Source organism: Mytilus galloprovincialis, chromosome 5, assembly GCF_965363235.1.
Source record: "Mytilus galloprovincialis chromosome 5, xbMytGall1.hap1.1, whole genome shotgun sequence".
In the NCBI taxonomy this organism is placed as follows: Eukaryota; Metazoa; Mollusca; class Bivalvia; order Mytilida; family Mytilidae; genus Mytilus; species Mytilus galloprovincialis.
In genome coordinates, this window is record NC_134842.1 from 20,779,970 (window position 1) to 20,806,856 (window position 26,887).

The 26,887-nt window shown below is 31.1% G+C and overlaps 1 protein-coding gene across 2 annotated transcripts in view; it reads right to left on the reverse strand.

Moving 5' to 3' along the window:
• Positions 1-2,641: 2,641 nt before the first annotated feature.
• LOC143075372 (stalled ribosome sensor GCN1-like) overlaps positions 2,642-26,887 on the reverse strand; it is a 51,274-nt gene continuing 27,028 nt past the window's right edge. Inside the window, exons 30-51 of one of the 2 annotated variants that reach the window (XM_076250765.1) lie at positions 26,026-26,147; positions 25,545-25,659; positions 24,597-24,776; positions 23,672-23,892; positions 22,509-22,716; positions 19,762-19,958; positions 18,716-18,905; positions 18,159-18,229; positions 17,226-17,441; positions 16,206-16,370; positions 14,521-14,682; positions 13,179-13,271; positions 11,096-11,239; positions 9,770-10,039; positions 9,106-9,219; positions 8,507-8,737; positions 7,894-8,087; positions 7,262-7,473; positions 6,360-6,505; positions 5,037-5,138; positions 4,398-4,610; positions 2,642-3,585 (exon numbers count right to left, since the gene is read on the reverse strand). In XM_076250765.1, coding sequence (XP_076106880.1) covers positions 3,457-3,585; positions 4,398-4,610; positions 5,037-5,138; positions 6,360-6,505; positions 7,262-7,473; positions 7,894-8,087; positions 8,507-8,737; positions 9,106-9,219; positions 9,770-10,039; positions 11,096-11,239; positions 13,179-13,271; positions 14,521-14,682; positions 16,206-16,370; positions 17,226-17,441; positions 18,159-18,229; positions 18,716-18,905; positions 19,762-19,958; positions 22,509-22,716; positions 23,672-23,892; positions 24,597-24,776; positions 25,545-25,659; positions 26,026-26,147 — 3,695 coding nt within the window. In that variant the 3' untranslated portion in view covers positions 2,642-3,456. Of the gene's footprint in view, positions 3,586-4,397; positions 4,611-5,036; positions 5,139-6,359; positions 6,506-7,261; positions 7,474-7,893; positions 8,088-8,506; positions 8,738-9,105; positions 9,220-9,769; positions 10,040-11,095; positions 11,240-13,178; positions 13,272-14,520; positions 14,683-16,201; positions 16,371-17,225; positions 17,442-18,158; positions 18,230-18,715; positions 18,906-19,761; positions 19,959-22,508; positions 22,717-23,671; positions 23,893-24,596; positions 24,777-25,544; positions 25,660-26,025; positions 26,148-26,887 lie in introns of both variants that reach the window. The other variant, XM_076250764.1, reaches the window with a different exon arrangement.

The following is a 26,887-nucleotide window of genomic DNA, read 5'->3' on the forward strand; positions in this document are numbered from 1 at the left end:
ACAAAAATAGTCCTGTTTAACTTTCTCACATGTCTTTAAGGCAACTTAAAAAGATTATTGTCTTATAACTATGAACTTTATAATTGGGGCCAAATATGGCCCTTTCCGAACTTACTCCTTTATACTTTCAAAGAGCAACAAAGTACTGTTATCAAAGACACCAAAACCACCTTCTGTGATTTCATCCAAATTTCAATAACTAGATGTTAATTTTTTTTAAATGTCATCGATACATGATCTTTATTGAAAAAAGAAATGTTTCAAACCTTTCAAATCATATCTGTAAAAATAAATAAATTCCAAAGACTCAACCAGGTGCTCCGCAGGGCGCAGCTTTATACGACCGCAGAGGTCGAACCCTGAACAGTTGGGGCAAGTATGGACAAAACATTCAAGCGTGATACAGCTCTGAATTTGGATTGTGATCAAATTTTTGACATTATATGTTTTTTTTTTACACAAAACAAATGTCAAGATTTTACAAATCAATTAAAGATTTCTTCAAACTTTTTAAATCTAAAATTAAATAGTTGACACAGCATAGGTTTCTGACACAGAATGAATGTGGTCTAATGAACTTAAAAAGTTGTTTTTTTGCCTTTGAGCAATTCACTATGCTGTTGAATATTAATCCTCTCAAAAAAATGTTTGAAGAAATTTTCTTTTTATTTATGAAATCTGAAATGAGAAAAATTTAAACCCCCCCCCCCTTTTTTTCACATCCCCGTTTCCCTTTTTCCAAAACTGATATCAATTCAAATTTCTAATGGAGTTTGCAACAATAACTACTCTTTTAAATACATCATAAGATATTAAAATGTAAAATAAAGTGCTTGTTATCACTGAATGGTAAAGATTGGTTGGTAGTAAAAGTGAATATACATTGTTTATTGTATAAAACAATAAAAAAAACTTCATCAGCAACATTTTATATTGGCAAATTTCCAATGAAGTTATTTACATAAAGTTATTGGCAAATAAAAATAGAAAATGACATCATAGTCATGTCTGGCAAATGTCCAACATACATTATCTAAAAACATTTTAGATAAGATAAGGAAAAAAAGCTTCATCAGCAACATTTTATATTGGCAAATTTCCAATGAAGTTATTTACATAAAGTTATTGGCAAATAAAAATAGAAAATGACATCATAGTCATGTCTGGTAAATTTCCAACATATATTATCAACTACTATTCTATACAAAGAAAGATAACTCCAATTAAAAATTAGTTGCTATTGCACAATATTGTGCAATTAGATATTTCTTGCTATTGTGCAATACTGTGCAATTGAAAATTTCTTGCTATTGCACAATACTTGATATGGAATCCTGATTTGGACCAACTTGAAAACTGGGCCCATAATCAAAAATCAAAGTACATATTTAGATAAAGCATATCAAATAAGCCCAAGAATTTAATTTTTGTTAAAATCAAACTTAGTTTAATTTTGGACCCTTTGGACGTTAATGTAAACCAATTTGAAAACGGGACCAAAAATTAAGAATCTACATACACAGTTAGATTTGGCATATCAAAGAACCCCAATTATTCAATTTTTGATGAAATCAAACAAAGTTTAATTTTGGACCCCGATTTGGACCAACTTGAAAACTGGGCCAATAATAAAAAATCTAAGTACATTTTTAGATTCAGCATATCAAAGAACCCCAAGGATTCAATTTTTGTTAAAATCAAACTAAGTTTAATTTTGGACCCTTTGGACCTTAATGTAGACCAATTAGAAAACGGGACCAAAAATTAAGAATCTACATACACAGTTAGATTCGGCATATCAAAGAACCCCAATTATTCAATTTTTGATAAAATCAAACAAAGTTTAAATCTGGACCCTTTGGGCCCTTTATTCCTAAACTGTTGGGACCAAAACTCCCAAAATCAATACCAACCTTCCTTTTATGGTCATAAACCTTGTGTTTAAATTTCATAGATTTCTATTTACTTATACTAAAGTTATGGTGCGAAAACCAAAAAAAATGCTTATTTGGGTCCCTTTTTGGCCCCTAATTCCTAAACTGTTGGGACCTAAACTCCCAAAATCAATACCAACCTTCCTTTTGTGGTCATAAACATTGTGTTTAAATTTCATTGATTTCTATTTACTTAAACTAAAGTTATTGTGCGAAAACCAAGAACAATGCTTATTTGGGCCCTTTTTTGGCCCCTAAGTCCTAAAACGTTGGAACCAAAACTCCCAAAATCAATCCCAACCTTTCTTTTGTGGTCATAAACCTTATGTCAAAATTTCATAGATTTCTATTTACTTAAACTAAAGTTATAGTGCGAAAACCAAGAATAATGCTTATTTGGGCCCTTTTTGGCCCCTAATTCCTAAAATGTTGGGACTAAAACTCCCAAAATCAATCCCAACCTTCCTTTTGTGGTCATAAACCTTGTGTTAAAATTTCATAGATTTCTATTCACTTTTACTAAAGTTAGAGTGCGAAAACTCAAAGTATTCGGACGACGACGACGACGACGACGACGACAACGACGACGACGACAACGACGACGCCAACGTGATAGCAATATACGACGAAAAAATTTTCAAATTTTGCGGTCGTATAAAAATACTATCTATGGAACACTGACACATCCAAACATAAAAAAACTTAACTTGTAAAATGATTTTTATTGTATAAATACACTGACACTCTGGTAATTTACTGTCTGTTTAGAAACCTTAAACAATATTAACAATGTATATATATAGCACTATTTAAATGTAAGGAGGCTTTAAGACTGTCATAAATGTACTCTCCAATTAGCTTTATAAACAAATCACGAGAACATTCTATTACACTTTTACTGGTAGTACTGACTTTAAACTATAGATTTGGGAGATCCTATAGTGTGTTATAATTAGGCAAACATTACATTGTTATCCAAGTAGAGTACACAATCTTTTCAATAAGTAAGTTGAAAAGTTCCATATTTTCTTTTTATTTAAGACCGTTGCTTAGGTCAGCAGTAGATTAACAGTCAAACATTGTAAAAGCTATCATTTTTTATTTATACCCAGATAGCACTAGAAAATTTTTGTCAATACACATATTTGCATTGGTAATGAAAGAGCTCTGTCTTACACAATTGGAAAAAGATACACATTGTATTAAGATAAAAGGTTTTATTTGAGTTAGAAGACCTCTGAATAAAGTATACTTATTCTGAAATATTTATTAACACATATTCTGAAAAAAGAATGACTTTTATCTCCAGATGACATCTTGTTGATTTGATTCTAAAGCATGCATAGTGAACTTTCCCCTAATTCTGTTAATTCATAATTAACTAATGCTTGGCCAAGGTGTGCAAAATTTCATATAACTTCAATTTTCATTATAAACTTTAAACAAATATGTTAGAAATAAACAATTTGTCAAATCACACAAATTTATAAAATTGTCAGTAATTAAACTGTAAATCACACTTCTATTTGAGGACTGTGTCGTCGATAGATTCCAGCGCAGATTCTGGTTGTTTACATAATTTAACAAGAGATTTATAAACCAGTTCATTTAGTGATTCTCTCATCCCTGCATCCAGGCTACCAGAAACACTCTGAAAGTAAAATTAATTCATTTTACAATTCAATTCAATTCAATATTTTATTATAGTCTCACTTCTTTCATTACATAAACATACAGTACATACAGACAAAATACAAATATAAAATACAAGTACCATTCTATTAAGAATTATGAGACTGTAAAATAATGTCTTAATAAAACTAGTCAAATACATACGATTACATTAAAACAGTAAAAAAACATTCAGTCAAGTGTTAAATAATTTCTAGAAACCAAGTAGTCTAGTTTTTAATTGGGAATATCCAAAACTAATCATATAGAGGGAAAAAGAGGTTTTTATATTTTACAGTGCTTCTTTCTATGTTTTAATGTTACACTATAGTTTCGGGTAAGGGTGAAGATTGGTACCTATTAAAACAGATAAACCCGTTGCCTTTTTTTTTTGCACCTGTCCTAAGTCAGAAACCTGATGTTCAGTGGTTGTCGTTTGTTGATGTGGTTCATAAGTGTTTCTCATTTCTCGTATTTTATATAGATTAGACTGTTGGTTTTTCAGTTTGAATAGTTTTACACTAGCCACTTTTGGGGTTCTGTAAAGCTTGCTGTTTGGTGTGAGCCAAGGCTCCATGTTGAAGACCATACTTTATTGCAGATAAAAAGGTACGATGAATTTAAACCTTATATAAATATAAATTAAAAATTATATTTGTAAATATCATTCTGCAGTTTCTAATCCTTTAATAAAGAAAGTTTATATTTAATTATTTTCTAAAATTAGGACCTTATATCATATACATGTACAGTATGTGTAATGTAGTAGGAATAACTATGTAATATATTTACCTTTAAAACTGTTTCATCTTTTCTAAGATGGAGCACAGCAACTACAGCAATTTCACTGTTAGTTTTGACAACAGTATTTTTTTCTTTAGTCCCCATGACTAATGGTGGAATCAACAGTTTGACGTGATCACCTGTGAGATTTCCCCCACTGGATAAGTGAGGGATTATCTGTGTCACTAACTGTTTTACATCATTGGAATCATTTTTCATTCCCTAAAATAAATAACAATTTTAACTTTATAAAGCATATATGTTAATCTAATTTGTGAGAGATTCAATGTTAGGATTAGTGTTCTTGTTCCATAATCTTTGTTTTTCTGTTCCTTCAATAGACTGAGTAACATGTTAAAATTCTATTTTTGTTTCACAGGTTAATTAGTAATACTAATGTAAAGACTGATTTTGTTGACTTGGGTGAATTGTATTACACAATGAAAGTGGAAGTTATATACAAATGTAATACGTTAATTTTAATTGTCACTAATATGTTAAACTTGGATTTTTCATTATATATATATCTACATGAATTAAATTTGAGGATCGCTGAATAAAATCCCTGTGAAATTTGCTAGAAAGGGACAAACTGAAAATAAAGTATCCGTGAAAATACGTTGGTTTACATTACTTTAACCGTATTACCTTGATGAGACTAGTTAGTAGTTCTGTTTTCAGTTGACCTTTGGACTGTTGGTATATCAGAAGGTATCCTAAACATCTATATCCACAGAGGCATAAAGGAATCTGTAATATGTAATAATAATTAAGACCAGTGTATGGCATCATTTTCAAATACCATACCTGCCAACTTTTATGTTGTAGTTGTGTGCTGCAGTATTTTGACCTTTTGTCTGAATTACACAATTGTGATCATGAAAATAGCCCCAAAGCACAATTTAGTGAAAATTTTATGAAAAAATATTTTTGTTCCCAATATTGAACTTTTCCCAAAGGAGACAAATCGTGATTACCTAATTTTATCAAAAGTTAGCAGGTATGAATACCTTTGATATGATAAAAAGACAAATTAATTTTTAAGGTAGCCATGGTGTCCAAATGTTTGACAATTGTTTTCTTCTTAAACTTCTGTAAAAGACTTCGGGTTCAATGTAATTTCAAATTCAATGTAAAAACTCAGGTCGCAAACCTTGTTTTAGTGTTCAAACACATTGAAAGACATTTGAATTAATGAAATCACAGTTCTTCTTTATGGGTTCTATAGGCAACATTTCTTTTATTATTATTCAGGAAACAATAAACAATAGTTGGTTAAATTTCCTTGAAAGAATTGCTTTTCATAAACACTTCTGAAATATCAAATAAAAATATGGGTCACAGACCTTATTTTCTAGAAAAATAAAACAAACCACAAATTGTCTCATCAACCTCAATTTTGTTATCTGCCCTGGATATAAATATTTTTTAAATGAAATTAGTGAATACATTTTAAGACACTCAATTATATGATGATCTAATCTCAAATTTCATGCCTTAAATGTTGTTTTTTTATATTTGAACGATACTTCAAAATTTTTTTTTGCATCATGCCAGGAAAGTATGTTAAGAATGAAACACCTGATATCCCCTAAGGCACATAATCTTAATATTGACCCATACAAATGATGATCACTGTCCTGAGTATGCATGGAATGATTAAAAAAAAATCAAAGATATTTGCTTATATTTTTGTAGGTCAGACACATGATTGTAACTGGATATCACACTGTTTAATGATAAGCTGTTTGTTCATTTTACTCTGACATCTAACCACTTTCCTGAACTCACAGAAATATTTTATCTTTATGAAGTTTATGGTCCATTTAAAACAGAAAGATTTACACCCCACTCACTGAGTTTGTATGTAAAAACCTTTGCACTAAGAGATAAGAAGGTTACTAAGAAATATCTTGTGAAGATCAGGACGTGTAAGGAAACTTATGACCATTTGAAATTTCTTGTACCTACCCTATCAGATGTTGTTAAATCTAGTACTGTTTTAGTTATACTATCTTCAAACTGTTTACATAATTTATCAGCTGATTCCCTTAAAGCTACACCTAATGCTATTCCTTGACCATGTTTTACCATCCAGTCTTGACTAGGATCAGAATCTAAAGGAAAAAAATAATAATTCATGTACACTCACTAGAATTCTTGTAGATTCAATGTTATTTGTAGTATACCAATTTCAGTGGATTTCATGGGTAAAGACTAACCAAAAAATCAAAATTTCAACTAAGTACAAAATGTATAAATTTTCTATGGATTTGTATGCACTCTTGCTAAACCACAAAATAAAAGAATTTTAGAAAAATCCATTTGTTCATAATCCACGAAAATTGGTATTAACAAAATAAACCAATCCACAGTATAAAGAACACTGAATATAAGCTCTTTCTGATTTAAAAAAAAATTCTAAAAATAGATGATAATTGTGGGATTGTTTCTTTACATAAATGTCAACATATTTTTCAACAACAATTTTATTTTACATAAGAGAAAAACAAGATATAATGTTGGCAAGTAATTATATCCCTTCAATGCATGTTTTAAGAAATTATGATTTGTAGGCCATTGTTATAAATGCAACCAATATGCAAAAAAAAGTTAAATTTAAAAATAATTGTTTTATTCAAGAACCATATATTCATATACTCTTCAAATTAAAGAAATCTTGCAATGTTTTATTAAAGAACCATATATTCATAAACTCTTCAAACCAAACATTTTTATGCAAAAAAAAAATCATTTCATTTTTAGGTCTAATTTTGTCCTATATGAAACTTTCTCTTCAATACAATATATCAGAACGATGACTTTTATAATACAGACATAAAAGACACTTGTAAATAATAATAATTCCATACCTAACAAATGGCTAATCATAACATCAGTAAGATCTACATCAGAGAGGGACCCACACATGGCCCCTAAACAAGCAGATGCTGCACTTCTGGTAGTCTCTTCCTGGCTACCAAGCATGCTCAGTAAAGAAGAGGATGCTTGTTTCTTTAAAGGTTCAGCCATCTTAGAACCAGCACCAGTTAAACAAAATCTTAATGCCTGAAGCATTGTGTCTCTAAAAAACAAATATTGCTATTAATAATCTCTAATTGTTTATTTTCTTTGTTAGAAACCTGTGTAAATTCATTGCCACAAAAGCAGATGAGTTCAGCTTTTTGCCCTGTAAATATATGCCTCTAGTCTAGAATATAGAAGTATTTTTCTGTGAATTTCAACTTTTTATGTTTATTGCTTATTTTGATCAGTGTCTTCTGTCTGAGTACAAGTTTTGCAGGTTTTTTTTTTTAAATGAAATAATTGATTTTAAATTCTTTTTCAATTATCTCATGGATTGTGAGGTTTTCAGTTGCAAAAAAGTTTTCTCATTTGCAATAGGATGACTTTTTGTCTGTGGATGAGTGAACAGAAGGATATTAATATGACATAATTTTATCCTGTTCCTGCAAGGGTCATAATATCTGTAGAAAAAAATTACCTTACACCAGTTTCTGTAGCATTCTTTATACCATTGAGTAGTTCTGTAAATAATGGATCAACTCGTACATGTATGATTATAAGTTGTCCTAAAGCTGAAGCAGCCTTCAGCCTTACTGATCGCTGAGGATCATTAAGTGCTTTTAAGAATGTTGTCTGCAATTGTGGCAAAAATGGCTTCAACATCACACCAACCTGCCAAAATATAAAAAGCTTTAACTTTATATCAAACTACAAAAATATAAATGGATGTAAATTTGTTTAAACTATCCAGATAAAAATGGCCTCAAGATCTTATCAACCTTATGAGGAAAAAATTATACAATAAAAAAAAAATTTAGAACTAAACCAGAAAACACACTGTGTTAATAAAAAGATATAACTACTTTGCATCAGAAAATTTGTTAGTTCTACAAGTGTCTTTAATTGCAAGGATAAATTTCAAAATATAATTTTGAAATTGGAACTTTTTTTATCAGACCCAGATATGGTTATTGTTCAAATAAATGGCACCAATTTCAATAAATCAGACAAATTTTTAACCAAAAATAATACAGAATACTTTTAAGATTTACCTATAATAAGACTTATTTTATAACTTTCTAAACACCTACCTTAGTCAGTAATTTAGTTAATGTGTCCAATACAGCAACTTTCAAACTCCATACAAATCTGTCACCAAGGATACGAATCAAGGGACCAGTAATATTTAAAACAGAAACTTTGAGAGCTTCAGCATTGGTAACATCAATTAATTCTCCCAGGCCTACAGCAGCTTGTTCCTTCAGTTCCTGTGTACCACTTAGGATTCCTTCCCTAAATATCGGCAAGACTGGAGTGATTCCCTGTAAATATAGCACGTCATTAAGAAGTTCATAAAATGAATGACTGTCAATACTATTAATAATTCAATCTTTTACATGAATAATTTCATTCCATTTGGAATGTGCCTGAACATATTTATTTTTAAAGAACAAGTAACATTAATAAACTGCAAGAATATTCATGCATTTCTTTACAAGTAATTAGTTTTAAAGAATTTTTTTGTTATATAATGTATTTTATCACATTTTAACTTGTATTTTATCTATCTTCTGCAAAATTCACATTAAATTAAACATGAATGGATGAAACTTCATACATTATCATAGTCCAAGAATACTTTTACAAAATTATATTTAGCCCCAATACAACACACAAGACGTCTGTTTACCTTTTTAGGAATACTGAATCCTGGTAGTTCTTTACCCTCCATATCAGACACAGCATATTTAACTGCTTGTCTCACATCTGCTATGTACTGTAACATCTCTGTAGCTTCTATTTTCTGTAATTAAGTATAAATATATACTTAATAAACTGTCAGAAATGTGCTCCTCATCATTAATGAGTTATGTAAAGAGTTTCACTTGGGATGATATAATGGCATCTCAATCATATACTCTTGGTTCTCAAACCATAATTCAGGGCTAATTTGAATTCTAATTTTAAAATGTTTTTTTTATTTTGGAAACTCCTTAATTAAAATAAATTCTTACTTCTGTACATCTTCATTTCACTGATTGTTAGATCAGAAGAGGCAAGTTTTTCTAATTAAAGACAGACTATATCAATTCCTTAAAAAAATATACTTTTTTCATAAAATCTCTTTATATGGAGAAACATAAAAATCAAAATTGAAAATTGTATGTCAGATAAGTCACTTTATATGAATCATTTAGATGTTATATTTTTGTACAATGAATAAGTCACTTAGGACAGACATAACCATGTCATGATTCTATTCACAAAGATCAGTACATATCTCACCTTTAATAGTCACTGCAGAAAGACACTCACATGAGGCTACTAACAAATGATCAATATAGAAATCTTACCTTAGTCACTGCAGACAGACACTCCCATGATGCCAGTAATATTTTATTATTTTTTCTAATAAACAGTGCAATAAGTCCTCTGAATAATTGCACCATGTAATCTGAATAATCAACATCTGTGTGTTCACAAAACTGATGAAGCACTGTAATGGCTGCCCAACACAGGTCTTCTTGTTTCTGACTGGAGGCTGACAAAAGCTCTGTAATTATGATTCTCACACCTGTGTCATCCTTCACTGATAACACCACCCTTTTACAGTACTCCATCTCCTGTAAAATGACACCATACAAGATACAGTGAAAACTGCCACAATGAAACCATCAAAGATACAGTGACAACTGCCTCAATGAAACCTTGTAAACCAAAAATCATGCTGTTTATCAAATTATCATTTCTCTGGAATATTTAATGTGTTTAATCCTTTTTAGTCCACTTTGTGATGATTTATTAACTTTGTTGATGTATTTATGTGAGAAAGATAGAAGATAAGACATTTTGCAATGAATTATATTTATTGAGAAGTTTAAAATAATTTAATTCAAAAGAAGAAAAGTTGTGTTTCAGTTTTAATAACACACGACAAAACATTCATAAATTAAAAGAATATAATAAAATGTAGTGTTTTCCCAAAATGCAAAATCTTGATCTTTATTTGTACATATTACAACTGATCATTAACTGTTTAAATCACCACTTAAACTTTCATGACATTGTTTCAGTCTATTTTTAGGCATTACAATTTTTGATGACTAACACAAGGAAAAAACATTTTCTATTATCAGTATAAAAATAACAATCACAATATTACCTAAAATAAAATTGGTATTTGCACAAGAAATGGAATATGAAAAAATAAACAAATATGACCTACTGAGGGTTCATGATCATGAAACATATTATTTTTGTTGTTTATAAACCTTACATTAATTTGTGATTCACAATCTAATGCGTTTTGGATAATACTTTCAAAAGATTACACCGAATCATTGTGATTCAACTGTTAAAAATGTTGTAAACAATGGAAATCGACCAATGATGTAATGTTATTTTCTTTTTGGTGTATGAACAATGAGATTACCTTTAGATTTTGAAAATGCTTACTGTAAACCAACTTATTTTCGCGGATACTTTATTTCACGTTTTACGATTTCTCGTCCACTTCGCGGCTATTTAATTTGGCGATTTTCTTATCTACTTGATGTAGTTTGATAAGTATAGATCCAAGTTATACATATTCGTGACGATTTATATTCGCGTTATTTTTCTACTCGCGAATGTCACGAAAATAAGTTGGTTTACAGTATTCTGAAATGACATAAACAAACCTGAGCTTCCTCTGGTGTATCCCATTTCTTACTCAATGATGACAGCAAAGCAGGAAGTATTTTAATCAGGTATTTAGTTAATGTTTCTCCCGCTACAGACGACAAAAATGACAAAGCTTTTGTGTTCACTGGTGTTGCTGTTAGCTGTAAAATAAGAGTTATTCTTATCGATTATTAAGTTGACTAACTGATTAAATTTACAGATAAGATGTGTGTAAGATGAATTCAAATTGTGTTGGAAAGTTTAAAGAAACAAATGCAAACACTTTGTGTAGAGCACTTGTATTTGAAATGCTTTCAATTTCATTGACTTCCTTTCCCTGGTGCCTGTACATTTAATCCAAAAAATAATAATTTCATCTTTTATTTTAATTGATAAAAATAGCAATTTTAACAGTTTCTGTACATATCTGACAGCTAAAATATTATTTCTAAATTTGAAGACTAATTTTCAAAAGTGATGTATATTCAATATGATTCCAATCATCTAGAATAGATGATACTGTGCAGGTAATGAATGCAAAACAATACGAAAGTCTTAGTAATTGCGAAGCGATACTAATAAAATCTCTTAATAGTATCGTTGCACAAATCTAGAGATTTCAAATGTTAATATATATAACAGTGCCTCATAGTTTTCTTAACAATTATCAACAGTCATAAAATATATTTTACAAATGCAGGTTTATACAAAACAATTTTTTTTTTACAAAAGTATTTTAATGTTTATATCAATTATTTTTTCTATAATTTTGAGTTATCTCCCCTTTTAATAACTATTGACCGTAAATGTTAATATTGCACCATTAATCCAACGATCTTGACTGCTACATTGAAGATCTGTTCAAAATCTTGTTTTAAAATTAAGAGTAGAGAATCATTGTACTTATATGTAATCTGTGATTTATTTTGCATTTGCTAACATTATTACAACACCTGATTTTATGACGCTACTCAAATTTAAAGATATATAAGCAATTAAAACCCTACATTAGTTAAGGTGTGATGACAATGCTTGCTTTAGGGGTAACATACAAGGCATGTGTTGCTAGTAGCACCCTTGGGAAGGTCTGAGACATAGGTAATCAACCCTCTTGCAGGGGGTTCTCCTAATGGAGGAGTGAGTCAATAGAAACCAGGCTAAGCTGGAAGTTACAGCATGTGATGTCTATAGACTGATGCAAAGCTTCTAGTTCTAGTTGAAAGGGACTCATTACCAGCAAAAGTAGTACAATTCGCAAGATGGTCCAAGGACCATAACTCAATTCAGACTACTCTGCCATCGCACCAATAACTTTTTGAAATGATAGAGGCATTGTTAGGAAAACTGGTATTTCAGTGTCAAATCATTCAAATTTAAACTATTGTCTGATGTTTTATCACAATACAAGAAACTAAAACTTTCATACTTAATATATTCAAATTTATAAAGGGGACAGTCCACAAGTTTCATCAATATAAAATCTAAGTCTGTCTTGCTTTATAACTTAAAACTTAGTTTGTCAGATATTTGATTCAATTTTTTTTTACAATCCTTGATAATAGTTCATTAGTGCTAAAAATGTATTTATTGGTACCTGTGGAATGTTCAATGGTAGAGATGTGTGAATTTTGGAGAAAAGGAGTCTAAATTCACACAAGTTAAATCAAATTAAAGGCATTTATTTGGAATTTCATATGTGACTGAGAGGCTTAGCTCTCTTTAAAAGCAGGTTTAATCCACCAATTTCTACATAATAAAATGCCAAGCCCAAGTCGGGAATCAGACAGCTGTTATCAGTATTTTTAATATTTTAATTTTTAGACAATACTGTAATAAATTTCAAATTCAAGTCAGTCTAGCAATGAGGAAGCCTATTCCAACAAGTAAGTCATTCCGTTCAGGGGCAGACAATTGATCTCAGAATTGGAGGTTGGGTTGGATGGTTGAATGGTTGGTTGGTGAGCGTAATTATTAAGGACATATGCTAAAATATTTTTTACTTGAAAGTAATGGGGGAAATCTTACTTTCATCTGATCAATGAATCATCAATAATTACATGATAATACTCTGCAAGAAGTTACTTTGATATTAAATTTTACCTGTGGTATCAAATATGGTAACACAACATAACTTTTGACTGTCATGACTTGTCGTAATCCATCCAATGCTCGCTCTGCTAAATCATCATCATCCTGTTAATACAATAACAAATATTGAAGTTAATATATTTAACACAGAATAAACCAGGTACTCCACAGGGCTCAGCTTTATACAACCGCAGATCAGGAACCCTGAACAATTGGGGCAAGTATAGACACAACATTCAAGCTTGATACAGCTCTAAATTTGGATTGTGATAAAATTTTTGACATAATATGAGTTTCTGACACAAAACAAATGTGAAGATCTTACAAATCTATTGTGCAATATTGTGCAATTAAAGATTTCTTCAAACTTTTCAAAAAATTTGAAATTTGAGAAATTTGAGGGAAAAAAATTGAAAACTACTACCACTCCCCTTTTTTGGCAATTAGTCAAAAACCTGACATTCCTTTATACACAAGTGTAAGAGAGGTATATCTGAACATACCCAACATTGTTATGTTAAAAAAGTTTGTGAATTACCTCCCTTACACTGCTTTTAACTTGTCTTAATTGTCCATTGACCAGAAAAATAGTTTTCCCCCTTTTTGCCCCTAATTCCAAAACATTTTGAGCCATAACCCCCAAAGTCAATACTAACCATCCCTTCATGGTATGGAAACTTGTGGATCAATTTCAGAGAGAATCATATGCTTAAACACAAGTTATTGTTTGAAAACTGCAAAAATGCTCATTTTAGTCCCCTAATTACTTCACTATTTGGACTATAACCCCCAAAATCAATCCCAACCTTCCTTTAGTGGTATTAAACCTTCTGGTAATAAATTATAGAGATCCATTCACTAAAACTATAATTATTGTCTGGAAACTAAATGTGTCTTCGGACAACGAAGACGACGACGACAACGACATGATAGCATTATACAATGCAAAATTTTTTTGCGGTTGTATAAAAATTAAAAATAAAAATACACGAAAGATTGTTATGATGTACTTTAAATAGATTTCATTTATAGCTATCTCCTTTTTCCAAACTAACAAACATTTCTATGTTGTTTTTTAATCCTTTTAGTCAAGAAATGCACAACAGCTGTAGAATTATTTTGATGCAGAAATGATTAACATTATACAGCCTAATCAAAATATTTTGCAGACAATTGTTAAATCTCATATGTTAAAATGGGTTCCAAATTTATTCAAATTTTGCATCATGTATTAGATCTAGGATTTGCGAGCATTTCCTATCAGTTCTGACAAAGTCATATTCTTATCTTTCCTAGTATAAAGGTCCTGTTTCACAAATGAGATTTATTTGTTTAAAGTATGATTTATACTTACCAGTTTTGACAATAGATAAGGTAAAATCTCATCAAGTGCTCTAGGACCTATATTAGCATGGAGATTTTCAAATGTATGAGCTGCTGCATCTCTGACTGCAGGTAACGGATCAATCAAGGCTTTCCTCACGGTAGGAATCAAACTTTCAGCATACACAGCTACCTGTAAGACAGTCAAAAAGATCCAAAAGATAAATACAAAATAAAGGATCTACATACATGACCATCAAACAGAAGGGGATCTTTAGATGTATCCACTTACCTATCGAAGACAATTATAAAGCTATGACATGCTTTTAACTTTTTAGACCAACTCACGAATTGCAAAACTGAAATATGATTTTTCAAGGCCACTCACTTATTCCTTTTGATGACATAGAGTATAAACCAAGAAAATTTGTTCATTCTCTGCCAAAAAAAAATTGAGTATAACGTTGATATGACCACAACATAATGGTAAATTGTCTTCAACTAAAACTTATAAAATACAGGACTGACAGATAGACGCACAGACAGGAAAACCATATGGATCCTACAAAAAAGTAAAATCACAAAAATACTGAACTCAGAGGAAAATCTAATCGGAAAGTCCATAATCATATATATGGCAAAATCAAATGACAAAACTGTCATATTCCTGACTTGGTACAGGCATTTTCAAATGTAGAAAATGGTGGATTAAACCTGGTTTTAAAGCGCTTAACCTCTCACTTTGATGACAGTCTCACCAAGTTCCGTTATATTTACAATGATGCATGAACTAAACAGACATAATAAATGAAATAGTCAAAATATGGGTACAGCAGTCATCATCGTGTAACAATTTTAAAAGGAACAATTTAACAGAACAGAAAAACATCTGTCTACAAACACATTCATTTATTCGTGTGTCTGACTTCAGAACATTTTATACGTCACATATATTTGTCGTTCAATGTATATACAAACAATTTTAAAATTTCACATGGGCAATGTCAGCATACAGGGTTAAAAAATCAAAAGTATGTAAGAATTACTATCAGAAATAGACTGAGTTTTAAAATAGTCCAAAAGTTATATAGAATTTATAAGAATCCACAAATAGTTCATTCCACTACACGATTGAATAATTTTGACGTTTGTGGTTCAACGTATTTTCTAATTTATAATAGAAATATCATAATGACATATAATAGAACAATATCATACTGACTGGATCTTTTAAAGTACAGAGTCACATTATAAGAACCAAAGAAACACAAAAATTTGCAAAAAGTAAACAATTGTTTAAAGCAGCTTATAAAAAAAATCTCTCAAATTAAGAACTAAACAGCCCTTGCTCAAATCAAAACTAACATATATCAATCAAATATCAAATACTTGTTTCTGACAGCTGATGGATTGCCTGATCTGGTCAAGTTTTAAGTTTTATTACATATATTTTAAGCAACACACAATACCACTATTCAATTGAATTAAAAATTAAGTCTTGACTGGCATTCTGCAATAGTTTCAGATTAAAATATTGTTGTGGTTATTGAACTCTTTTATAGACAATTCATTTTTATACAACATCTTTCAACCATTCACCAAACAATAGATAAATGGGACATTGTTAAACAATCCTGAATAATGAGTTCCAAATTATAAAATAAGTCCTCAATTAAGAGACCTTACAGATTGATCTAAGACTAAGAAATAACCTACATGATCTCTGCTGGTAGATGCCATGATTTCTGTCAGACCAATACAGACACCTTGTCTCTGGTCAGCTTGGTCAGAGTCCAAACCATGTTCTAGGATGGGTATGATCTCTGGTAATACTCTCTCTCCTAACTTCTTTACCAAGTCTCCTAACGTTCTGGCTGCCACCTACAAAGAATTATAAAATAATACATACCACATATTTCAACGATTATTTACCCCTTTTTGAAATATAGGGTGAAATAAATAAAAGAGATAAAATATTCCCTCACCATGTTAATTCTTCATGAAAACAGTTCTCTGTTAGAGGCCTAGGTATATTGATATTTGTAATTTACAAAATAAAGGGGGCAGAAGGGCAAGGGTCAAGTCAATATTTGTCCTTTTAGGATTTAATCAATAATTGATTTTTTGTTTTGACCATTGATCTTGTTTTATAGGTTGAAATAATGTCAAATAAACAAAAATGAACAGTTATAAATCTGTAAGACATAAGTTCAATTTTTTTTATAAGCAAGTAAGCTGCATATTATGTTCTCCAGCATATTTACTTTTCACGAAAATATACCATCTGCAAAATAAGTGAAAACAAGAACGTGTCCATAGTAGTTAGTAAACACATGCCCCATCCGCACTATAATTTTCAATGTTCAGTTGACCGTGAAAATGGGGTAAAATCTCTAATTTGGCATTAAAATAAGAAAGATCATATCATAAGGAACATGTGAACCAAGTTTCAAGTTGATTGGACTTCAACTTCATCAAAAACTACCTTGACCAATAACTTTAACCTGAAGTGGGACAGACAGACGGACGGACGAACAAACGTATGCACGGACCAGAAAACATAATGCCCATAAATGGGGCTTAATAAAAAATGTAAACAGCACTCATCCCTTTGAGAGTAATTTTCATACAGATTTATAAAGCCAGATAACAATCCTAAAGTCACCATAATGATATGAAATATTACTATTGATTTGAAAGTAGGAAGTGATTTCCCAAAGTAGACAATCTATGTACCTGTCTCTTGTCATGACTGGTACTTGCTAAACATCCAAGTAACAGAGTGAACAATGTTCCCAGGATCTCTCTCAATGTCTGTGGAGTGTGAGCTACAATGATCTTCCAGACATGAAGTGCTGACTGTCGGACAAGTAATGCTGTGTCAGATCGACCCATGTATAATCCAGCCAGGACACGAGCTCGTCTTTCTTTTCCTAAAGCCTTCAAAATTGCCTGAAAAAAAGTAATTTCTCCACTGAATTACATGATTGACAAATGTTTATAGCTATATGTACATCACATAAGATAAAACTTTCAATTTATGTGCAAACCAATTATTTATTCTAATTTTCTGAGTTTCAATAGATTTTAGTATGTAGATTTTTGATTTAAAAAAAAAGCTGTGTTCATACTCATATTGAATTACTTGTTTTTGCCCTGAATATGATTTTAATTTATCACTGGACATCAAACAGCCATCCGCCTCTATCCCTTTCTTTTTAATATATATCTTAAGTCATGTTGTACCAAAAAGTACTTGTAAATTACTTTGCAAAATCAAAATTTCATGATATTTTGGAAGAATATTTAACCAAAATTGCACACTAAAAAATGTTCACATTTCCATAGAATAGTTAGCTCTATAAAGCTTCTGTATGAAAAGGTATTGCACAAATGACAGTACATGTATATCATAAGCAATCTCATGCATTATATATAAAGCTTTGGACTTTTTTTCATGAGTACCGGTGAACCATGAAATTAGGAATTTAACAAATTACAAATTTTATATATCTAAAAACATGCAAGTTTTTCTCAATCCAGGAAAATTGGTTCCCAGGAAAATGAATGAATCCACAGTATTTAAATACAATTTGATCTATAGCTAAGGCTACAACTTTAAACTACTTGAATAAGTAGCAGTCTACAAAATAGAAGTTTAAGTTTTACCTTTCCTGAAGTTTCTGTTCCAAAGTTGTCATCGTCATGAGCTGTTTCTGTCGTCATCTTACCAGTGACACCTATATAATGTTAAATAAATGTAAAAATATTAACACTTTAACAATTTAATTAATTCTAACTGGGTTGATATTTCATTTTATTCTTTTTTTTCAGAACTTTTCAAATATTTAGCATCATTGAAAGCCTATTCCAATCCACAAGCCTTGTCAGTGGTTGCCTTTGTCGTATCTTTTTGGTAATTTGGATATTTTGGGAGATCTTTAATAAACTAGTGTTAATTCAGAATTATTGCTTGCTTTTATTATTGCGATTTTGTAATTTCAGAGTAAAATGCGATTTTATTTTTTTCGATATTGAGAAAAATCCTGTTTTATTCATATAAAATATTTCAAAATGAGAGTTTAAATTATTGCGATTATAACACTGCACATTTTTCGCAATAGTAAAAAACATTGCAATAATTTCTGAATGTACAGTATGTTAAATTCATTCACAATATCTTAAGACCTACACACTTATCTATATACAATCTATATAAAACGTACCTGAAATACGATATAACAGATCGCCCAACAACTGTACAGAACTATATCTAATTCTCCAATTATCATCAAATAATCCTTTCTCTAATTCTGGTAAGAGTAATTCTATAGATTGATCTGCATACAAGTTTATAATTCTCTGTCCAGCCAGAAGGGCAGTCTCTCTTACATATTCTGATTCATCTGCTAAAGCCTACAAGTAACAGTTGTAAAATAGGGTTAAAGTAAATTTTGGCCACATGTTTAATTCACACCACATTTTTTGTACAAGGCCTAAATAAAAGACCTTTTTTAATGACAGTGTTTTACATAAACAGATAACCAGGCATTATTTTCTATCTTCGTTTATATCAAATTTGGACAAATATACATATTTTAAGTATCTGGTTTTTTAAAAAATTATTGAAACCTTCATTAATGTACCCTATAAAGTCAAAAGGTTGTAAGTTTCATTTGACATCTGGGTAAAATTAAAGGCTTGTCATTGGTATTTTCTGCTTCTCCCAAAAGCCTATGACATTAAAGTCCGCTCAGTGTATGTATAATGTGTTTGGGTAGGATGACATGTGGAATGCCACCGTAATAACAATCACAGTAAAAAACATAGAAAATGTAGCTTTTTGATTTAAAAAAAAAGCTGTGTTCATACTCATATTGAATTACTTGTTTTTGCCCTGAATATGATTTTAATTTATCACTGGACATCAAACAGCCATCACCTTCACATTTGACAGCCGATTTCAATATGTGTGTAGCTAAAGGCAATATCTTTGGTTAGCTTGCTTGCTAGCTTAACCGTGAAGTCATTGTCAGGTTAGATAGACTATCCTCCTTTCAAAGTAGCCTAGTCCTACAGACAAATAGTTTGGTTATATGTCGGACTTGTCTACTCTTGAAGGAGGGTAGTTTATCTAACCTAACAATGACTTCATGTTTAGGCTAGAAAACAAGCTAACCAAAGATATTACCTTTGCCTACAAACTCAATGAAATCGGCTGTAATGTATATCAACCAATACTTGGATGTATAGATTAAGAACCTGATCTCACCTGTAGAATGGAAGGAATAATAGGTCCAATGTACTCCATGAAATCATCTTTGAAGACAGAAGGTAAATATATGTACAACATAATGTAACCATCCCTGACAAACGGAGGGATGTCTACCCTCTCAGCTGTCTGTATAATACCAGGCATCAAACGGTTCAACTCCTTCTGTCCTAATCCACCAATAACTTCAGCCAAACCTATCAATAAAAATAAATATTTTAGTGTCTGGTTGCCTTATCAACAAAGTAATTGGGTAAAACAGTTAAAAAAACACAACCAACCAGGTGCTCCGCAGGGCGCAGCTTTATACGACCGCAGAGGTCGAACCCTGAACAGTTGGGGCAAGTATGGACAAAACATTCAAGCATGATACAGCTCTGAATTTGGATTGTGATCAAATTTTTGACATTACATGGTTTTTTTTTTACACAAAACAAATGCCAAGATTTTACAAATCAATTAAAGATTTCTTCTTCAAACTTTTTAAATCTAAAATTAAATAGTTGACACAGCATAGGTTTCTGACACAGAATGAATGTGGTCTAATGAACTTAAAAGGTTTTTTTTGCCTTTGAGCAATTCACTATGCTGTTGAATATTAATCCTCTCAAAAAAATGTTTGAAGAAATTTTCTTTTTATTTATGAAATCTGAAATGAGAAAAATTTAACCCCCCCCCCCTTTTTTTTCACATCCCCGTTTCCCTTTTTCAAAACTGATATCAATTCAAATTTCTAATGGAGTTTGCAACAATAACTACTCATTTAAATACATCATAAAATATTAAGATGTAAAAAAACTGCTTGTTATCACTGAATGGTAAAGATTAATCAAATTTATCAGTTGGTAGTAAAAAGTGTATATACATTGTATATTGTATATAACAAAGATTTAAGTTGATTCTGGACAAAGAAAGATAACTCCAATTAAAAAAAATTCTTGCTATTGCACAATATTGTGCAATAGGATATTTCTTGCTTACTATTCTGGACAAAGAAAGATAACTCTAATTAAAAAAAAATTTGCTATTTCACAATATTGTGCAATTAGATATTTCTTGCCATTGCACAATACTGTGCAATTGAAAAGACTTGCTATTGCACAATACTTAATATAATAATTTTAGATCCTGATTTGGACCAACTTGAAAACTGGGCCCATAATCAAAAATCTAAGTACATGTTTAGATTCAGCATATCAAAGAGGCCCAAGAATTCAATTTTTGTTAAAATCAAACTTAGTTTAATTTTGGACCCTTTGGACTTTAATGTAGAATTTGAAATTTGAAAACAGGACCAAAAATGAAGAATCTACATACACAGTTAGATTTGGCATGTCAAAGAACCCCAAGGATTCAATTTTTGATGAAATCAAACAAAGTTTAATTTTGGACCCTTTGGACCTTAATGTAGACCAATTTGAAAACTGGACCAAAAAACTTCAATAATCAAGAATCTAAGTACATTTTTAGATTCAACATATCAAAGAACCCAACCGATTCATTTTTTGTCAAAATCAAACTAAGTTTAATTTCGGACCCTTTGGACCTTAATGTAGACCAATTTGAAAACGGGACCAAAAGTTGAGAATCTACATATACAGTTAGATTCGGCATATCAAAGAACCCCAATTATTCAATTTTGATGAAATCAAACAAAGTTTAATTTTGGACCCTTTGGGCCCCTTTTTCCTAAACTGTTGGGACCAAAACTCCCAAAATCAATACCAACCTTCCTTTTATGGTCATAAGCCTTGTGTTTAAATTTCATAGATTTGTATTTACTTATACTAACGTTATGGTGCGAAAACCAAGAAAAATGCTTATTTGGGTCCCTTTTTGGCCCCTAATTCCTAAACTGTTGGGTCCTAAACTCCCAAAATCAATACCAACCTTCCTTTTGTGGTCATAAACATTGTGTTTAAATTTCATAGATTTCTATTTACTTAAACTAAAGTTATTGTGCAAAAACCAAGAAAAATGCTTATTTGGGCCCTTTATTGGCCCCTTATTCCTAAACTATTGAAACCAAAACTCCCAAAATCAATCCCAATCTTTCTTTTGTGGTCATAAACCTTGTGTCAAAATTTCATAGATTTCTATTAACTTAAACTAAAGTTATGGTGCGAAAACCAAGAAAATGCTTATTTGGGCCCTTTTTGGCCCCTAATTCCTAAAATGTTGGGACCAAAACTCCCAAAATCAATACCAACCTTCCTTTTATGGTCATAAACCTTGTGTTAAAATTTCATAGATTTCTATTCACTTTTACTAAAGTTAGAGTGCGAAAACTAAAAGTATTCGGACGACGACGACGATGACGACGCCAACGTGATAGCAATATACGACGAAATTTTTTTCAAAATTTGCGGTCGTATAAAAACCAGAAGTACTGTGAGCAAAGCTAAAAAAATCAATGTACCCCCAGCCTAAAGCAAGGTCATTGTTTATAAGGGAACCTTACCTTGTTTAAATAATACAATATGAAAAAAATTATTACAGACACTACTAGAATTTTACTCTTTTGTTGTATTTTAAGCATTGACAGTCATAATGGTTGGCAAGTGAGATCATTAGACAATATTAAATTAGATACTATAAGCCTTAGGGTGGCTCTGGTAAAAATTTGGTTGGGTAATTTTAGAAAAGATTTTTTGTAAAACTATTACAGGCAATGAACAACTAATGCCATCTACTGAGAAAAGCTCACTTGTTCCATTGGATGATCAATACTGGGGTTGTTACTATACCTTGAGCAGCACCAGATCTGTCAACAGAATTAGCCTCAGATTTCAGTGTGTCCATCAGCCATTTCAGTAGTTCATCAAACTTAGCCCCACCAATACCTCGTACCATAGCACCAAGGGCCTTTGCCGATACAGTCCTTACTTCAGGGACAGGGTCCAATAAGGACTGCTTCAATCCTGGAATCAGTTTCTCTATATAGGGATCCAAATCCTAGCAAATAAACAAAATACATTTGTTTGTTGTACAAATATACATAAGTATATTGATTAAATGATTTTTTTTCAAGAAAAGATAAATAACAGATTGACTCATCCTTGACAAAAATCCTTCAATACAGTCGTTATTGACTGGAATTGTTTTTCTTGAAATTAATACAGTGAAACCTTGATAAACCTAATCCTGCATAAACCAAAGACCTGTATAAACCAAACATATTCTCAAGCCCTGTCATATCAAATTGAATATGTTGTGAAACTAATAAAACCTAACATCGTCCAAAACAGAACAAAATCTTAAGTCGCAAATAGGTTTGGTTTAAACAGGTTTCACTGTAGTATACAACTGACTGTTGATTTACTCTTTGTAAACTGTCTCATATTCTTGTATCCCAAATCCTTTTCAAACTTACTTTTTGGGATTCGCTTATTTTCGTGGGTGCCAATTTTCATGGATTAAGGAATATTGCATGTTTGTGGATATTTAATTTCATTGTTTTGACGAAGTGTAGCCTACAGAAAATTTGTTGTTCAATAAACATTTAATTTTGTGGATCACCTTTACCAACAAAATCTATAATTACTGGTATCCAACAAATGATTATAAATTCAAAGTGAATACAGTATAAGTTTTGATCATTGTTTAAGGCTGTATTGTGACTTGTAGTTATTTGAACCTTGTACTTCGATTGATAGTTTTCTCATTGACAAATGAACCAAATCTCCTTATTTTCAAATACTGTAAATTCAGAAAGTTTTGCAATATTTTTATTTTTGAGAAATATGCGACAGTGTTATAATTGCAATTCTTTATCAGAAGTACACAGGATTTTTCTCAATATCACAAAAAATTAAAATCGCATTTTAGTCTAAAATGACCAAATCAAAATAATAAAGGCATGCAAAAATTTCTGAATTTACGGTAATCAAAAACCAAGATTTTTATTGACCTTTTGATCAGTAAGGGATGACATATTCCCTATAATCTGAGCAGCCATTTTCCTTGTTTCTGTCTGTCTGTCCTGGAAAGCTCTCTCCACTACGGGCATGATCAAAGCAAGAGAAGGAGCATCAATAAAATGTACAAACTTTGTCTCTAGTAGTGACCTCAGACATCTCAGTGTCTTCTTAGCAGGATCTTGTAAAGCATCAAGTAGTACTGGTACAATTACTGAAAATATAGGAAAATGTTTTACAAAATGTACTTTTTCTTTGAAGGTCTATTTCAAAAATATGAAAATCCTTTGGCTATTATCTTTGGTCTAATTAACAAGTGGTACTGTGAAGTTTGATTTTTATTTTCATTTCAGTAAGTAGTAATTACAAACATTCAGACTTCAAATAGAGTTAGCACTAATTTTTTTAATTATTTTCTGAAAAATTGTCTTCAGATATAGTTCTCTCTTGCCTTTAGCCATTTTTAAAATAAGTTGACAACGATGACTAGAATACATGAGAAATTGATGTGTTGTCGATGGTAGATCTTTGATAATTTCTGTCAGATTTATTTAGAGCTTTTCTCAGAGCAATGTATAATTGACAAAGTGTGTATAAACACATGTCTTATGTTGAAGATTGTATATATTGACATCTTACTGTGGAGTCATTATTATTCGTTGGATACCAATTTTTGTGGGTTTCATGGGAACAGGTGAACCAAGAATTCAAATGTTTAACAAATATCATATTTTCAATAGGCTTTGTATACAGAGACTGGCAAAACCACGAAATGAAATATCCACAAATATGCAAGTTTTCCTCAATCCACAAAAAATTAATACCCATGAAAAATAAATGAATCCACAGTAAGCATCAATGGTAACACCAACAATTCCTTCTGTTTAAATGATATTGGTTACTATAGTTACATGATACCTTGAATTTCAGGATTTTTTATGACATCACCAATCTGTCGGAGAGCCTGAGCTCCTGCCTTCTGAACTTTAACATGAGAATCTGTCAATACTTCTGTTAACTTTGGTACAATATTGGGTAAACAGGCTGACAGTTGTTTGGGTGCACAGTATGCCATAGCTCCCAGTAACTCTACAGCACCTAGATTTATAAAAGTACATTAGGAATTGCATGACTTTTCTTAAAAGTTTTTACTACAGGTAAGAATAACAGTCAATATCAGGATAAATGATCATATGTTCAATACACCTTATCGCTATTTAGAAATCTGTCCAATTGACCAGAGAATCTGTCCCGCTTGAACTTTTGATGTCATACAACAATGACTTTTCCATTGTGGAGCTAGATATTTTCTATTATGACTTCAAAATTTTATCTAAACTTTTGTGATATCCAGTAATGGCGGTCAAATAGTGATAAGGTGTATTGCAGGTTCTAATTTGCTTTGAAAGCTATTAATGGCATGTTTCAAAATAAGAACATGTAATTGTGCAAATATATATGTTAATGTGGTTGTAGTTAAATTATCTTTTTGTGTGATTCTTTTCACTGCTGTGAGTCAAGTACATTTTTACTTGTACAATTAACATAACATACTTATAAGATACATCCTTATCATTCGTTTCTTCATAATCATCTGTTTCGATATTTTTCTGGTCTATTCAAAATAATATGTATGTATATGCTCTGTGTAAGCATCTCTTTTAAGGAGCACCACCATGATATACAGTGTAAAGCAGGACATTCTAGACCCTGTATTAGCACAGTTTAATGTAAACATTTGCTTATCAAGTTCACAAGCCTGGGTCCTACTTTCAGAAAAGTATATATATGCAATGAATCATATGTTTTATAATTAATTTTTTCCATACCACCTGGATAAGTACACAGTATTTCCTGAAATCTTACCTGCTTTTGTTCTCCATGCATCTTCCTCCAATCCTTTAAGTAAAGATGGTAGTACTAATTTTACACCATGTGCAGTGAGCATGCCCATTACACCTCTAGCTGTATCATCGGCTGCCTAAAAACAAATAAAAAATAAATAATAATCCTGAATCTATAGCAACAGTAAAGATTAGTATATTCACAATACAGATGTTTCATCTGTTGAATTTTACAAGTAGACAATTGAAAGTCCTATCAAAGAGTTTCAACATTTGTAGATCTACATAAGGTTTATATTCTTTACTTAGTAATTTTTCTATACATCAGTTTAATGAAATGAAAATAAGTATTGCTATTCGGTGTGAGCCAAGGCTCTGTGTTGAAGACTGTTCTTTGACCTATAATTGTTAACTATTTACATGTTATGATTTGGATGGAAAGTTGTCTCATTGGCACTCATTCAACAACGTCTTATTTCTTATGTATAAGTGGACGGCCTTACCTCTCTCACATACTGGCTACTATCTCCGAAACACAACAGTAAATGTGGCAGTATGTGGACAACATAAGGTTCAAATAACTTGCCTAACATAGTACATAACATCTCATAGGCAAACAAAGCACCTGCAAGTATATCAAAGGTAAATTGACAAATATTTTTTACTATTTTGTCCAGTAAACTCATAGGAAAATATTTAACCAAGTTTGCAAACAAAGGACATATCATTCATTTTCTTGTTATCATTCAGCTGTCCTACCTGTGCTTGTATTACTAGGTGAAGCACATAATAAATTTTTTCAGATAGTGCCATCAAATATGAAATTTATGCTGTGAAGAGATATCTCATTGGCAATCAATAATACTACAGCTTCTTATTTCATATTTACTGCAGAGTTTGTTACTCATGCTGTTTGGATGCAGTAGAATGTAGTGCCTGAAGTGTATGCTTTTATATTCTAAAGTTGGGGTTTTTTGGCTTATGAGAGCTGTATACATATTCCGTTATAGTTTAATATTTGTTTTACATGTGTCATTTTTTATGCATTTTAAAGCTGACTATGTGGCATAGGTTAAGCTCATTGTTGCAGGCTGTACCACGACGTAAAGTTGTTAATTTTTTTAAGTCATTTGGTATCTTCTGGAGAATAGTCTCAACGTCTATCATACCACTTCTTCTTACTTTTATAATTACTTGTCATGTTTGACCAGAACTGATCTTTTGTTGTTGCTTTTTTAAAATAAGGAAAACTATTGTTTTAAGATAAAAAAAACCAAAAAAAACAAGAATGTGTCCTCAGTACATGAATGCCCCACTCGCACTATCATTTTCTATGTTCAGTGGACCGTGAAATTGGGGTAAAAT